The sequence below is a fragment of the Eretmochelys imbricata genome, chromosome 8 (assembly GCF_965152235.1).
Source record: "Eretmochelys imbricata isolate rEreImb1 chromosome 8, rEreImb1.hap1, whole genome shotgun sequence".
Classification (NCBI taxonomy): Eukaryota; Metazoa; Chordata; order Testudines; family Cheloniidae; genus Eretmochelys; species Eretmochelys imbricata.
Window position 1 is genome coordinate 71,064,252 of NC_135579.1, and position 14,740 is coordinate 71,078,991.

Genomic DNA, 14,740 nt, shown 5'->3' on the forward strand with positions numbered 1-14,740 from the left:
AAGGGTGCAGGGGGTTGCTGCAGCACCCCCAGGTTTTGCACCTGGTGTCCCAACTACTGGCCCTGCACCCCTGCCACCCAGGGTCCCAGTCGCCAGCCCCGCTGCTGCTCGGGGGCTCTGCTGCTGGCCTTGGGTCCTGCTTGGCCGCAGACCCCGGGGTCCCGCTTGGCCACAGGTCCTGCACCCAGGGACTCTGCTGCTGGCCCCAGGGTCCCGGCTGCTGGCCCGCATGCAGGGTCCCATCCACTGGCTCCAGGGTCCCAGACAGCCGCTGGCCCCATGCCTGGGGTCCTGGCCGTCAGTCCCGGGGTCCTGGCTACTGGCCCCATGCCTAGGGCTCCGCACCCCGCCCCCCAGCTGTGGCCCCAGCCTCCGCCACCTTACCTCTGTCTGCATCTCTGCTCCCGGCCCCAGCTCAAGGGGCACAGACAGGGGTAAGAGGGGTGCAGCTCAGTACCCCTACTCCAAAAACTGTTCCAGCATCACTGAGAGCAGGTGCTCTGCAAGCACACTTCCCCGAGGCTCTTGATATAATCTGTCTCTCATTCCTCTATATGTACAGCTGGCAGGCTGGTCCCTTTCTCTTTCTGTATGAGGATGCAGTATATAAAATAAATGACATTCCACATGATGGTACCAGGACTGGTGTCTGACTGTGTTGTTATGTGCCCATTCTGCAAGTCCCAACATGGACACTGAAGTAAGCCCCTCCACTTGCATCATTTCACAAGGGAAGGGTTTGGGTCTAGACACAAATAAGAGGTTAGGCTCTCAGCAGGGTCCTCCTCCTCTCCTGCTGTGGCCTCAGGATCTTCCCATCAGGGTGTGCTTCTGGGGAAGCCAGTTTCTATTCACTTGGATGAATGATAGTCTCTCCTCCTTCCCTGTGGAGAGACGTGTACCTGTCAGAAACTGTACTGCCCGGTGCACTAAAGAGGCGCTCCAAATGCCAGCATGATGGTGGATAGGAGAGGTGGGCAACAGCCAGCGGATGCAATTCTGGTCGCACATCCCTCTTCACTGCTGGCACTGAAGAGTGTCTGAGCCTCCTGGTGGGGATAATGCTGTGGCCCACGTTTTGGAGAGCCACAAGCAATGACTTCAGCCCTCATGCTTCCCAGATGATTTTTAAAGTCAGGTATGGCTGCCTCAGCCTCCCTTTTATCTGAGATGGAGGAAGCCATGGTGCTTTCAATCAGGGGTTGAGACATGTTGCCATCAAATAGTGCTTCTTCTCCCTGATGGGTTGGAGATGGCAATTACCCAGAAGAGCAGACAGGACAACTCCCCTGTCGCTCTGTTGATGGAAGAGGTTCTCCATGAGTCAGTTTTCTCTCCAGCAGGAAGAGCAAGGAAATTTCTTGGCTCATTCCCATATCACTCCCTCTGACCAGCTTTAGAGCCTCACCAAAATGCCACTGGATGTTGATTAGCTTCTAGAGCAGTCAGTGGAAGGGTGACAAGTGGAAGCTGATGTCTGTCTGTGCTTGTGTGGGCCCATGGATGTACAACACTTGCACAGCTTCTCAGTGCTTAAAGATCAGGGGAGGTCACCAGGGGTCAGTACCTTGGCCAAAAATAAATAAGTAAATACAAATTGAGCCAGGCCACTTGAAGCATGGTCTTACCGAAACAGCTGCTCCCAGACTGTGATGACTCCCCACCTTTAGCACAGCTTTTCTCTCTGCCCATACAGACGTTCCAGCAGGTAAAAGATGGAATTCCATCTGGTCACCACCTCCTGCTTCGTCTGGTGGCCTGGCAGAAAGAGTGAGCCTGCGGCTGTGTAAGGCTGCGGCACACTGCTCAGAATCGGCTGATATGGCTGCAGATCTTCCTGGTTGTTGAGAGCAATCCCTGGACTGGGCATCCCCTTTCAGAAATTCCCTTACAAACCAGACTGAGGCAGAGAGCAACGCAAGAAACACGCTGGAAACCACAATCATGCACTGCCTTTGCGATATTTAATTCACTGTTTGCTGCCACAACCTCAGCAGAGAGAGCAAAGGGCCTTAGCCACTCCTTTGAGAGACCACACAGGTTCTCCATGTCCCTGCAAGTGTGGGGCTGTCCAAACTCACGCCCCGACAGTGAGGTATGCTGCTGACTGAGGGCAGACCTGTTGCCTGCGCTGCTGCTGCTAACATGTAGTCAGTGGCCTGAACCGCGGTCCACATATCAGTGGTGAGATGCAAACCCCTCCCTTCACAATGACCCAGGACATGCTGCACTAGAAAAAAAAAAGCAATGGAGACAAATAACTTGAAGCTTTAAAATTCAAATAGTATGACTACATGGTCACACTAGGTCCTGTATGTTTGATTGCCTTCTGAGGATTAGAGAGAGAGTAGAGACAGAAGAGTCTTTAGCAGGGCCCACTGATCTAGTTCCACACTGAATGGATGGCATGGGTAGAAATGGTCTGGAGGTTCCGCACATCAGATCTGAGTATTAAGGCAGCAGTTTAAAGAATAGATCCTCTAGGGTACTTTCCCTGGAAACACCATCTGTGCCACTCTTAGGCAGGTGTACTGTGACAGCAACAGAAATCTGAAGGAATGCCATGAGGGTAGACAGGAGGGTTTCTGTACATGAAAAGCCAATTCCATCGGTTTAAGACAGGTCTGGTTCAGACAGAGGCTATACACTCTTTCCCCGTGTAGTTCTATCAAATCACCTCAGTCCTGGCCTACAACATCTTTTCTATTCCCCTTCTTTGCTATTCTAAGACCAGCTATTGCAGATTTTGCCCAAGAGGCAACAGCTACAAGAGTTATATTTACAATTAAGTGAAATCACCATCACTATCATAAAGGTATTTAAAATGGACTAAAAGCAAATTAAACATCTAAGTTTAAATTTAGTTCATTTGATTAGAAAACATAATAATCTTAGGAGTTTAGCTCTAATAAACCTCTCACCAAAAGTTTCCTGGAAAAATTGCCCCAAATTCATTCATTTGACTCACTATTATGTATATTTGTGAAACAATATATTCACAATCATATCAAAATGAAACAACTTACTGAGTCAACAGGGGAGCTGGAAGACACAAGAGTTTGACTTCTGACATCAGCCCAGAAAACACTCAAACTCTGAACAACAGTTGCTCTAGAAACAAAACAAACACCACACGCATCGTTTTGAGGCATTATTTTGGGAAATGTTCTGATAAGGCACCAGTAACGTTTCTAAATATATCAGACATCTTGCTGGCAGTAATCAATCCTGACTTTTTCAAATAGATAAAGGCATTTACCTTTAGAGATGGAAGTGGGATTTAACCTTAAGGGTGTCCATTGTTTGGGAAAGCACTGTTCAGTAACTACTTATGATAAGACAAAACTAAACATGAAACCTCATCTTGCCAGCATATTTTAAAAGTATTAGAAATGAAACAAAGGCCAGGGAGGTACTAAAAATTATGGGAAAATCTCAAATCACTTTCATTACAATACTGCTAAGGATAAGTCCTTTGCAAAATCTAACAGATTTTATTCCTTCTGCAAATTAATTTCTTTATGAAATGTTAGTATATTAGGAATCAAAAACGTACCTGAATTGTACATTTCCTGTGCCTGGTGGTGCTACCCAAATTGCTGTTACATTTTGCTTGCTGTTGCGATTTGTGTGACTCATTGCAGAATTCTGCAATTAAAAACCAAGCCGAATGCTCGAATGAAAGAAAGTAATGTACTTTTCCCCCTGAAATATCATGAGGTCCTCCTCTCATTGAAGCAGTGATCCAGGATATTAACTGGTTCAAGCTGGCTGACTTTTAGAGCTTCCACTCATACTTTCATTCTGAGCCAACTATTCCCTTTGAACAGTACAATGTTCTTCCCAGGCATCAACAGCAGCAAAGATAATTTAAATCACCCTGGAAATGAGAGGGCAGGCAGTTTCCTCTGATACCATTATATTGCTGAGTGACCAGCAGCTATTGGGCTGGAAAGTAAAATACAAAGTCCCCTGTCCAGTCGCCAGAGGGGCAAGAATCCTACAGTGGCTTCCAAACATTTATCTCCTCCCTTGACAGTAAAAATATCTAACCCAAACTGCCTTCTCCTCGAAGATAATCTTTAAACGCTTTCAATTGCAATTGCCTGAAATCAAAGATTAGCAGGTGGAATCACAGGGGTACATTTTCCATTAATGATGTAAGACCTAGGCCTGGTACCTAAGGTCAAAGAAGTACTGTGGCCTCTGTCCAGATTCAAAGTGCTAGAAAACAAGACTAGCTACATACCTAGTAATTGTGCTTTTTCACAGAAATAGGAAAAAACACACATGATTTTAATATGCAATTGTTTGCACTCACTCCGAAGCAGGACATAAAAAAACCCACTCCGCTTGGCTCTCTGGGCCCAGATGATTTGCAAAGCTGGCCGTTAGAACAAACTAGGCACATCTGATGCAGAAATCACTTACACACAAATCTGGATGCCCAGGATGCAGTTCTCAGGGCTTGTCTACCCATGGAGTAATTATTCCTGAAAAACTCCATGGGTCAAGTTTTTTCAACAATGACAAAAGGCTTTTCAAAGGCAAATTCCAAAAGAATTTGATGAAAAAAAATTAGTTGTGTTTTAAATCAAATAATTTTTTACTTTGGTTTCATTTTCAACCCCCCCAATCAGTTTTTTTTTTTGTTAGTTTGTTTTCTCCCGTGTCCCCTTTTTTCCTCTTATAGGGGAAACAAAAAAGGGGGTGGGGGAGCACTCAAACCCAGAAACTTTTCTGCTTTTCAAAAACTGAAATTTCTGTTATAAAATTTTGAAATATTTTGAAAACGATTAAAAAGTATTTCCCACAAAAACTGTTACCTTTTCCAACCAGCCCTATTTGTTACTACTCTCACAGGCGTTAGTCTACATCACAGAAAAACTAGTATACATCTTTTATTTTTAAAGTGATTTAGCAGAATTAAACACTTTAGAAAGCATGAAGCTGCCTCCAGATCACATTTAGTGTTACCTGTAATGCAAAAAGACAATATTTATCATATCTTTTACACAATGCAAGGAAAATATCTTATGAGTTCAACAAACTAGTTTAAAATGTGACCGCATACCTGAATTTGGTTACACAAAATACCTTGCGTGTTTGGATCTATGATTTGAAAAGTACCAACAATACCATCTCCTCTGACTGCTCGGGCCTGCAGTAAAAATCCTTTAAAATTGGAATTGTCAATTGCTTGTAGAGTCACTGAGGGAAAAAGATATGGAAGTTACTTAAAATAGTCAATTTAAATATTAGCTACTGTCACTCACTCTCTTTCATGAGATTGTCTAGTAAGAATGATGACCTGAAGAAGACCTTGGTATAAACTCAAAAGCTTATCTCTCTCACCAACAGAAATTGGTCCAAAGATACTACCTCACCAACCTTGTCTCTCTAATATCCTGGGACTGACATGGCTACAACAGCACCGCATACAAGATAAGACAGTGAAAGTAATAACCAGTTATAGCATCATTCAGCTTCGTATCACTAAGAATAACCTTTCTAAGAAATAGTATGGCTTGCTTCCACCTCTTACCAGAGAGAGGGATGGTTTGATGCTAGCGGAATTGTGTATTGTTTGTGAAAATGTGTATTGCATTCTGAACATATGAACCTTGATAATGAAGAAAATAAGAATTGCAGACTGAGGATTCGACCCCTTAATTCTGTATTATCAGTTACATACAACAGCAGATTTCCTGCAAGCGGAATGTTTGTAATTTTGTGATCTATAAATACAAAGAACAAAGAAGATATCTAAAGGCAGAGAGAGAGCTATGTGTATTTACATAACTAAAGTAAAAGCACCTGAAGACCATGCAAGGCACATTTTAAACATATCTAAAACCAAATCAATAAAATAGGACACATGGCTAAATCAAACAAAGATGAACTAGAGGCTTGTAGGAGGTTTCTCCCCTGTGAACAGGGCTCAGTCTTGTCCCATGTTGTTGGAATTCTGAAGGCTAGATTGCTGGGGGAGAGCACAAGACACTGTAAAAACCATAATGGTATTCTGGTTCTGCACAGTGCAATGTAATACAACTGAAATGGCCACAATCAGTGAGCTAAAATAATGAGCCTCTTTGATATTTCTTTAAAAATTTTACATTCATTTACATTCCATCCAGACACTCCAAATTATTCAAAGTTCTAATTTACCTGTGATCTTGTTTCCTGGGTCAAATGAAGTGCTGGATATGGAGATCCTGTAAGGTGCTGAGGTAGTTTGTGAAACAGAGTTACCATGACTAGGTAACATGGAATCACAAGCTGGGCTGATTTTTCCATGTGGAAAACCAAGGACCCTTGCAGAAAACACCGCACAAAAAAGAAAGAGACAGTAAATCCAGTCTTCCATCTGTAGGGAAGAAGCAAATAATTAAAAAAAACCCCACAGGTACTTGCTGAAAATCTACTTGCACACCAATAGTCGAACTGAAATCCATAGGAATTTTGCATGTGCATGACATATAGGGTCTGGTCCACTTGCTTTTATTGGAAGTCGTTAAGAGTTTCATATTAAGCAAAAAACCCAACATAATAAAATTTTATCAATTGTTCACTCCTAGGTGGGTTCAGACTTCTGATCATACCTAAATAGGACAAACCTGGAAACACTTCCAACTCACAAGATGTGATTTATATAGGACAATATTTTTAAAAGATGAAAATCATTATTCTAGAAAGGAATATAATTACAATAATAATATGAATATAAACTTGTTGAAGCAAGACCTTTACACCAACTAGATATCTCATTTCTAAAGTAGGCCTGGTAACATTCTTCAGTCTACATCCACTTTCTCAAACAACCACTGAATACTATAATTGGTCCATCAGTTTGATCAGAGACATAGTCTACAGAAAAAACAAACCAACCAATATTCTGTAAGCAGTCCTAAGTTAAATGGTTTTAAAGAAAAAAGGACACACTTGTAGTTAAATCAGCCCCACCAGGGGAGCAGATAACAAAATATCAAGTAGTGTAACAGCTTAATTCCAACGCAGACCACAGTGTCTTTGAAAAGACTGTTTCCTTCCCTTTTCAATTTTGGGAAGATATTATCTAAAGAGAAAATTGAATTAAAAATAAAATCTGCTCACTGTGCTAAGTAATTTAAATTGTATGTGCATGCATTCTCTGCAAAACAAACACTGGCTGCAGTATTTTATTCATGGTTCATGGGAGCAGAAATTTTAAAACAAAGGTATAATGATCCTATCAAGCATGTTGTTGTGCACTAGAACAACAGATAGCATGACCAGTTACTGAAGAGTAATATAGGATTACTCTTCAACTTTCCCTTCACAGATCTGCATATTGTTACCACAGTCCTGAAACTCCCGATCCAATTATTGTCTCAGTGTCTAAAATTATTAGGGAATTTAAGACAGTGTTTGTACTTAATTTAAAAATATAAATGATTTATTAATGCTCCTTTCTGTAAGGCTCCATTTCTCTAGGATACTGTCCACCAGAATTTAAATGGACCTATTTAGTTTATGATGGCAGCTGTATAAGAACACGGTTTGTCAAATTTTGTCTCCCTTGCTTTTCTTCCCACTATGTCTCTCCTGGTAGCCTAAGATCTTCATTCTCAAATGTATTTCACTAGCTCTAGATTGCCTTATCCTTCCTCTTCCCAAAAAATTAGAAGAACATATGCTGATGTTCCTCCCAGGTTTCCAAATACCAGAGTCCTGCTCAATTTCACCTCTGTTCTAGATTCAACTTGCAAATTTTAAATCTCTCTGTTGGATCATATTAAAGAAGTTCTGTATTAAAATCACAAATGAGTTTGATTCCCCATAGTTTAAATTCCAGGGTATTACTAATTAAGAGGTCTCTTGGTTTTTGGTACTGTTTCTCTCCCTCTATGTGTGAAACTTGCAAGCTGCTAATTGCGTTAGTACATTCTAAGACAGAGAGACTCAAAGCAATACTCTAACAACAGAAACAGCACCCAGAGACCCCCCGCCCTTTTGTTGTATTAACAATTGTGATTAAAATAGAGACAGAGGATGTATGTGGATGGATGCTTGGTGTGGGTAATAACTGAATGATCAGGGAGGTGCCAGCCTAAGAATCCAGTGTCCATCGGCTGAAGAAGGCATCAAGTGGAAATAACCAGAGGACCCCCGGAGGGCAGACTGGAATCCACGCAACAGCCTCAACAATGGGAGAACCAAAGAACAAGATAACATCTAGCAGCACGGAGCCGTCAGGAATGTGCCATCTGCTGATTGATTCAGCAACAGCATAATGAAGCAATTCCCATAGACTGGCATAGGAAGAAATTCCTATAAAAATGGACTCTAGAAAGTGAGAACTTTGGGGTCTGATTCTGCAAACCAACTTCCAGGAGCATCAGATGAGCATCTGACGAGGCCCTGCTCCCTCCTCATGTCCAGGCCACCTGGCCAGTGGCTTGGCATGAGCAACTCTAAGGCCGGTAACTATAATAACAACCTTGCAGAACCTGTGTGTGTGTGTTTGTATGAATGAATGTGTGAATAAATATGAGATTGAAGGGAATGTTATAGCTATAACTAACTGCTTACTATGATTCTTTCTGTATTCACAATAAATGTGGTATTTTGCCTTTTTCCCTTTGATAAGATCCTGCTGGTTTTTATTTTATTGGTATAACATCTCTCAGGTGCCAGTAATGCTTCTCCAGACTACAATGTCTTACCTGCTCTCTAGAACTGCTTTTCATTAGAAAATGTGAATTCTTGTCACAGGGTCTGCACAGGTTTCCTCCTTCTCTTCCCTGTGCCCAGGCTGGCAAAATAAGCTTCCTCACACCTTCTTCCAGTGTTTCACCCTTGTGCTTTTATTTACAGCGCCACAGTATAGTCCCCTTTATCCCCCAACAGTTATCCCCTTTCCAGGGTCTCCTGTCCCGTGAGGTTCCCTTCCTGTGGTCAGGGCCGGTGCAAAGATATTTTGCGCCCTAGGTGAAACTTCCACCTTGCACCTCCCAGATCATCACTTATTATAAACTTTCAAAAATGAATACTGCATAATGTGGCATTGTTCTTTAGAATTAATACACGTTCGGCTTGAAAATTAATTTAATTATTTAGTCTACATATTTAATGAAAATAAATGGCCTTGGGTCTCCTGCACGTGGCTAGAGTCCCTCCCCCCCGCCTCCCAATGGATCTGGAAAGGACTGTTTTGGGGATCAGAGCACAGAGCTGGGGGTTGGGATCTGGCTTCTATTCTCCACCGTGGCACCAACTCACTGGATGACTTCAGGCAAGTGACTTCCCCGTTCTGGGCTTCAGCTCCCCACAGCGCTAAGGTGTGAAATGGTTCCTTGCTCCTGGGCTGGAAAGTGCAATGCAGGCAGGAGCGGTATCTGAAGGCCTGTCTTCCCATGGGTGTGACGCGAGGACAGAGTTCCAGCCTCCATCATGACCGTCCTGATTGCTTTACTCTGCCCCACGCCAATCGCTGCTGAAGCCCCTTACTCAGCCTCTGGCCCAGGGCAGAGGCGTCAGTGTCATTCTGGGCCTGATTTTCAGAGATGCTGAGCACTTCAGGTCTTATTCAGGCAAAACTCCTGCAGATTGCAAGGAAACCAGTGAGCTAATCTCCAGTCCTATCACAGCAAACGCTGCTTGCCTTTCGTCTATGGCTAGGCTACCGTGCAATCCTGTTCGCTCCTCCTGCTCCTTTGGGCAGGAAGAGATGGTGGTAGGAGTTAAATGGATAGATGTAAGCCACTGGTGATGATGCTCTCAGTTGCATCATGCCCTGGTTTGGTTGCCTTCTCTAAGGGAAGTAAGAGCCTAAAGGACTTCACTGGGAAACTGTTGCAAAGAAGTTGGCACCCAGTTCCCCAAGCCTGGCATACAGCATGAGCACAGGGGCAGGGAGGGCACCGAACGAAGTGGTTCTCCCACATGTGAATGTTCTCAAAGCTGCACGTGTGCTCGGGGCATTTCCCTGCGGCCACTTGCAGGGGCTCTAGCCTGCGGGACAGCTGGACACACCACACTGCTCTTACAAAGCCCCCTTGCGCCGATCCGGGCTGGACCCCAGCCACCAGTCCCTGAAGAGAAGCGGGTGCTCGTTACCTTTGGTGTCTGCCCTTCGGGTCCTGCCACCTCTAGTCTCCTCCTCGCCCCCAGGAAGAAGAGGAGAGCAGCGATCTACAAGATCCCCAAGAGAGAAAAAGCCAGCTGGCAACTCAGCCATCTCATCGCTCAAAAGTCCCCCCTGGCTGCAAGGCGCAGGGCAGAGGGGCTGGCTCCCCTGTGGCAGGGGGAGCACTACCAGCGGGCTGCTTCCCCTGTCGGGGCATGGCGGGAGTGGGGGCTGCTCTGAGTCTGGGCAGAGACACAGAGTGGTGAGTCCTGGGCTGGGCGCTGCTCGGGGCAGGGGAGGAGGAGATACCGGGGGTGAAGAGGGCTGGGGAGTGGGGAGGGAGAGGCTGGCTCAAAGCAGGAGCTGCAGCACCAGACTGCATCAGTCTCTCTGAGAGGCAGGAAGGTGTTGGTGTGTGTCTGGCTGTGCCACCCTGGCTGGCAGCCCCCCGGGAGCAGGGGGAGGCGCTGCTGGCTGCACTGTTTCCCCTGCCACTGCCAGCCACAGCATCCCCCCGCCTGGAGCAATAGTGTAAAAAAATATTGAGGGGCACCGCTTTTTGGCGCCCCCAAATCTTGGGGCCCTAGGCGGCCACCTAGTTCGCCTAGTGGTTACACCGGCCCTGCCAGCAGCAGGATGCTCCAGTACTGTTTGGGGGGAGGGGGAGGAAGACAGTAAATATGGGACAAGTTGCCTGTTTTTAAGAAAAAGTTGGGACACCTACAGGAGGGCTTAAATATGGGACTGTCCCTTTAAAAACGGGACATCTGGTCACCCTATTCATAAATGATCTGGAAAAAGGAGTAAACAGTGAATTGGCAAAATGTGCAGATGATAAAAAATTACTCAAAATAGTTTAATCCAAAATTGACTGCAAAGAGTTACAAAGGGACCTCACACAACTGGGTGACTGGGCAACACAATGGCAGATGAAATTCAATGTTGATAAATGCAAAGTAATGCACATTGGAAAACATAATCCCAACTATACATATAAAATGATGGGGTCTAAATTAGCTGTTACTACTCAAGAAAGAGATCTTGGAGTCACTGTGGATAGTTCTCTGAAAACATCTGCTCAATGTGCAGTGGCAATCAAAAAAGCTAACAGAATATTGGGAATCATTAGGAAAGGGGCAGATAATAAGACAGAAAATATCATATAATGCCTCTATATAAATCCATGGTACACCAACATATTGAATACTGCATGCAGACTTGGTCACCTCATCTCAAAAAAAGATATATTGGATTTGGAAAAGGTACAGAGAAGGGCAACACAAATGATTAGGGGTACATAACACCTTCTGCATGAGTAGAGATTAAATAGACTGGGACTTTTCAGCTTGGAAAAGAGATGACTAAGGAGGGGGATATGATAGAGGTCTATAAAATCATGAATGGAATGGAAAAATTGAGTAGGGAAATGTTATTTACTCCGTCACATAACCCAAAAACCAGGGGTCACCCAATGAAATTAATAGGCAGCAGATTTAAAACAAAAATTTTTTTTGCAGTAAAGCTCCACAGGTTGCTGCCAGGGGATGTTGTGAAGGCCAAAACTATAACAGGGTTCCAATAAGAACCAGATAAGTTCATGGAGGATAGGTCCATCAATGGCTATTAGCCTGTGGGCAGGGATGCAACACCATGTTTTGCGTGTCCCTAGCCTCTGTTTGCCAGAAGCTGGGCATGGGCAACAGGGGATGAATCACTTGATGATTATCTGTTCTGTAACTCACTAGACCCAACTCCCCTACCAGAGCTGAGATAGAGCCAAGGAGTCCTGATGGGGCCTCTCTCTGTCTCTCTCTCTCCCCAGAGTTATTAACAAAGTAAAATTTTAAACCTAACCATTGTCCCTTAAGTGACTTGCCACAAGATGTCAGTATTAGATGGTAGTATTAGAGCTGAGTGGGTCTAATATTTAATTTTCTTTTGTTTATATAGGAATTAGATACAGTGCTCCTGTCAACTAACTGCTAAGTTATCTGCCAATAAACTAGAGTTTTCAAGTGCCTAAATATGCCCTGGAATCATGGTTAAAGTCTCCCTCCACCCAAATCTGAAATGGCATCCCTGCCACAAGCCCTCTCCATTTTCACCTTTCAAAAGAAACAGAGTATCAGAGGGGTAGCCGTGCTAGTCTGTATCCACAAAAACAACGAGGAGTCCGGTGGCACCTTAAAGACTAATAGGTTTATTCGGGCATAAGCTTTCGTGGGTTAAAAACCCGCTTCTGCAGATGCATGGAGTGAAAATTACAGAAACAGGCATAAATATATTTGGCACGTGAAGAAAAGGTAGTTAACTTACAAGTGGAGAACCAGTGTTGAAGGCCAATTAGGTCAGGGTGGATGTGGTCCACTCCCAATAACTGATGAGGAGGTGCCAATACCAAGAGAGAGGAAATTGCTTTTGTAGTGAGCCAACCACTCCCAATCCCTATTCAAGCCCAAATTGATGGTGTTAAGTTTGCAAAAGAATTATAGCTCAGCAGTTTCTCTTTGAAGTCTGTTTTTGAACTTTGTTTGTTGAAGAATGGCTACTTTTAAATCTGTTGTAGAGTGTCCAGGGAGATTGAAGTGTTCTCCTACTGGCTTTTGTATGTTACCATTCCTGATGTCTCATTTGTGTCCATTTATCCTTTTATGTAGAGACTGTCCAGTTTGGCCAATGTACATGGCAGAGGGGCATTGCTGGCACATATCACCTTAGTAGATGTGCAGGTTGTCAAGGTTCCTCCCCCACTCTGAACTCTAGGGTACAGATGTGGGGACCTGCATGAAAAACCTCCTAAGCTTATCTTTACCAGCTTAGGTCAAAACTTCCCCAAGGTACAAAGTATTCCACCCGTGGTCCTTGGAATGGCCGCTACCACCACCAAACTAATACTGGTTACTGGGGAAGAGCTGTTTGGACGCGTCCTTCCCCCCAAAATACTTCCCAAAACCCTGCACCCCACTTCCTGGACAAGGTTTGGTAAAAAGCCTCACCAATTTGCATAGGTGCCCACAGACCCAAACCCTTGGATCTGAGAACAATGAAAAAGCATTCAGTTTTTTACAAGAAGACTTTTAATAGAAAATAGAAGTAAATAGAAATAAAGAAATCCCCCCTGTAAAATCAGGATGGTAGATATCTTACAGGGTAATTAGATTCAAAAACATAGAGAACCCCTCTAGGCAAAACCTTAAGTTACAAAAAAGATACACAGACAGAAATAGTTATTCTATTCAGCACAATTCTTTTCTCAGCCATTTAAAGAAATCATAATCTAACACATACCTAGCTAGATTACTTACTAAAAGTTCTAAGACTCCATTCCTGTTCTGTCCCTGGCAAAAGCAGCATACAGACAGACACAGACCCTTTGTTTCTCTCCCTCCTCCCAGCTTTTGAAAGTATCTTGTCTCCTCATTGGTCATTTTGGTCAGGTGCCAGCGAGGTTACCTTTAGCTTCTTAACCCTTTACAGGTGAGAGGAGCTTTCCCCTGGCCAGGAGGAATTTCAAAGGGGTTTACCCTTCCCCTTATATTTATGACACGCCCCCCAAATCTCAGCTAGGGTGAAACACTGGCTGGGATTTCTTTCTGGAGCTCTAGGAAAAACAGAGTTAATAAGACACATGCATCTCTAAATATACTACCAAGTACATAAAGACTAACAATATTTTCCACATCTTAAGGACGATTTTAACCAGTTGATTCTGGGAAACTTTCACGGGAGAGTGCATCAGCCACTTTGTTAGAAGCTCCTGAGATGTGTTGGATGTCGAAATCAAACTCTTGGAGAGCTAAACTCCACCGAAGAAGTTTTTTGTTAGTTTCTTTGACGGTGTGAAGCCACTTCAGTGCAGCATGGTCGGTTTGCAGGTGGAAACGCCGTCCCCAAACATATGGGCGTAGCTTTTCCAGAGCGTAGACAATGGCGTAACATTCTTTTTCAGTGACTGACCAGTTGCTTTCCCTCTCAGACAGTTTTTTGCTGAGAAACACTACAGGGTGGAATTCTTGATCAGATCCTTTCTGCATTAAAACTGCTCCCACACCACGCTCGGATGCATCTGTGGTTACTAGGAACGGTTTGTCAAAGTCTGGGGCCCTTAGTACAGGGTCAGACATGAGTGTCGCTTTAAGCTTGTTAAAGGCCTTCTGACACTTTCCGGTCCACTGAACAGCATTTGGCTGTTTCTTTTTGGTTAGGTCTGTCAGTGGGGCAGCGATTTGGCTGTAGTGCGGTACAAATCGTCTGTAATAACCGGCCAAGCCTAAGAAGGATTGAACCTGTTTCTTTGACTTTGGGACAGGCCACTTTTGGATAGCATCCACTTTGGCCTGTAGGGGGCTGATAGTTCCTTGACCCACCTGGTGTCCAAGGTAAGTCACTCTGTTTAGGCCTATTTGACACTTCTTAGCCTTAACAGTTAGTCCTGCCTCCCTTATGCGCTCAAGGACTTTTTGTAGATGTTCCAGGTGGTCTACCCAGGAATCCGAAAATATGGCCACATCGTCAAGGTAGGCGACTGCATATTCTCCTAATCCCGCTAGGAGACCATCTACAAGTCTTTGGAAAGTGGCGGGTGCATTTCGCAGCCCGAAAGGGAGTACATTAAATTCATACAGCCCG

General features: G+C 44.1%; 1 protein-coding gene across 1 annotated transcript in view; it reads right to left on the reverse strand.

The window, feature by feature from the left end:
* LOC144268885 (putative ferric-chelate reductase 1) overlaps positions 1-14,740 on the reverse strand; it is a 47,111-nt gene that overhangs the window by 26,027 nt on the left and 6,344 nt on the right. Inside the window, exons 2-5 of the mRNA XM_077824177.1 lie at positions 6,172-6,370; positions 5,075-5,211; positions 3,557-3,648; positions 3,027-3,111 (exon numbers count right to left, since the gene is read on the reverse strand). Coding sequence (XP_077680303.1) covers positions 3,027-3,111; positions 3,557-3,648; positions 5,075-5,211; positions 6,172-6,370 — 513 coding nt within the window. The remainder of the gene's footprint in view (positions 1-3,026; positions 3,112-3,556; positions 3,649-5,074; positions 5,212-6,171; positions 6,371-14,740) is intronic.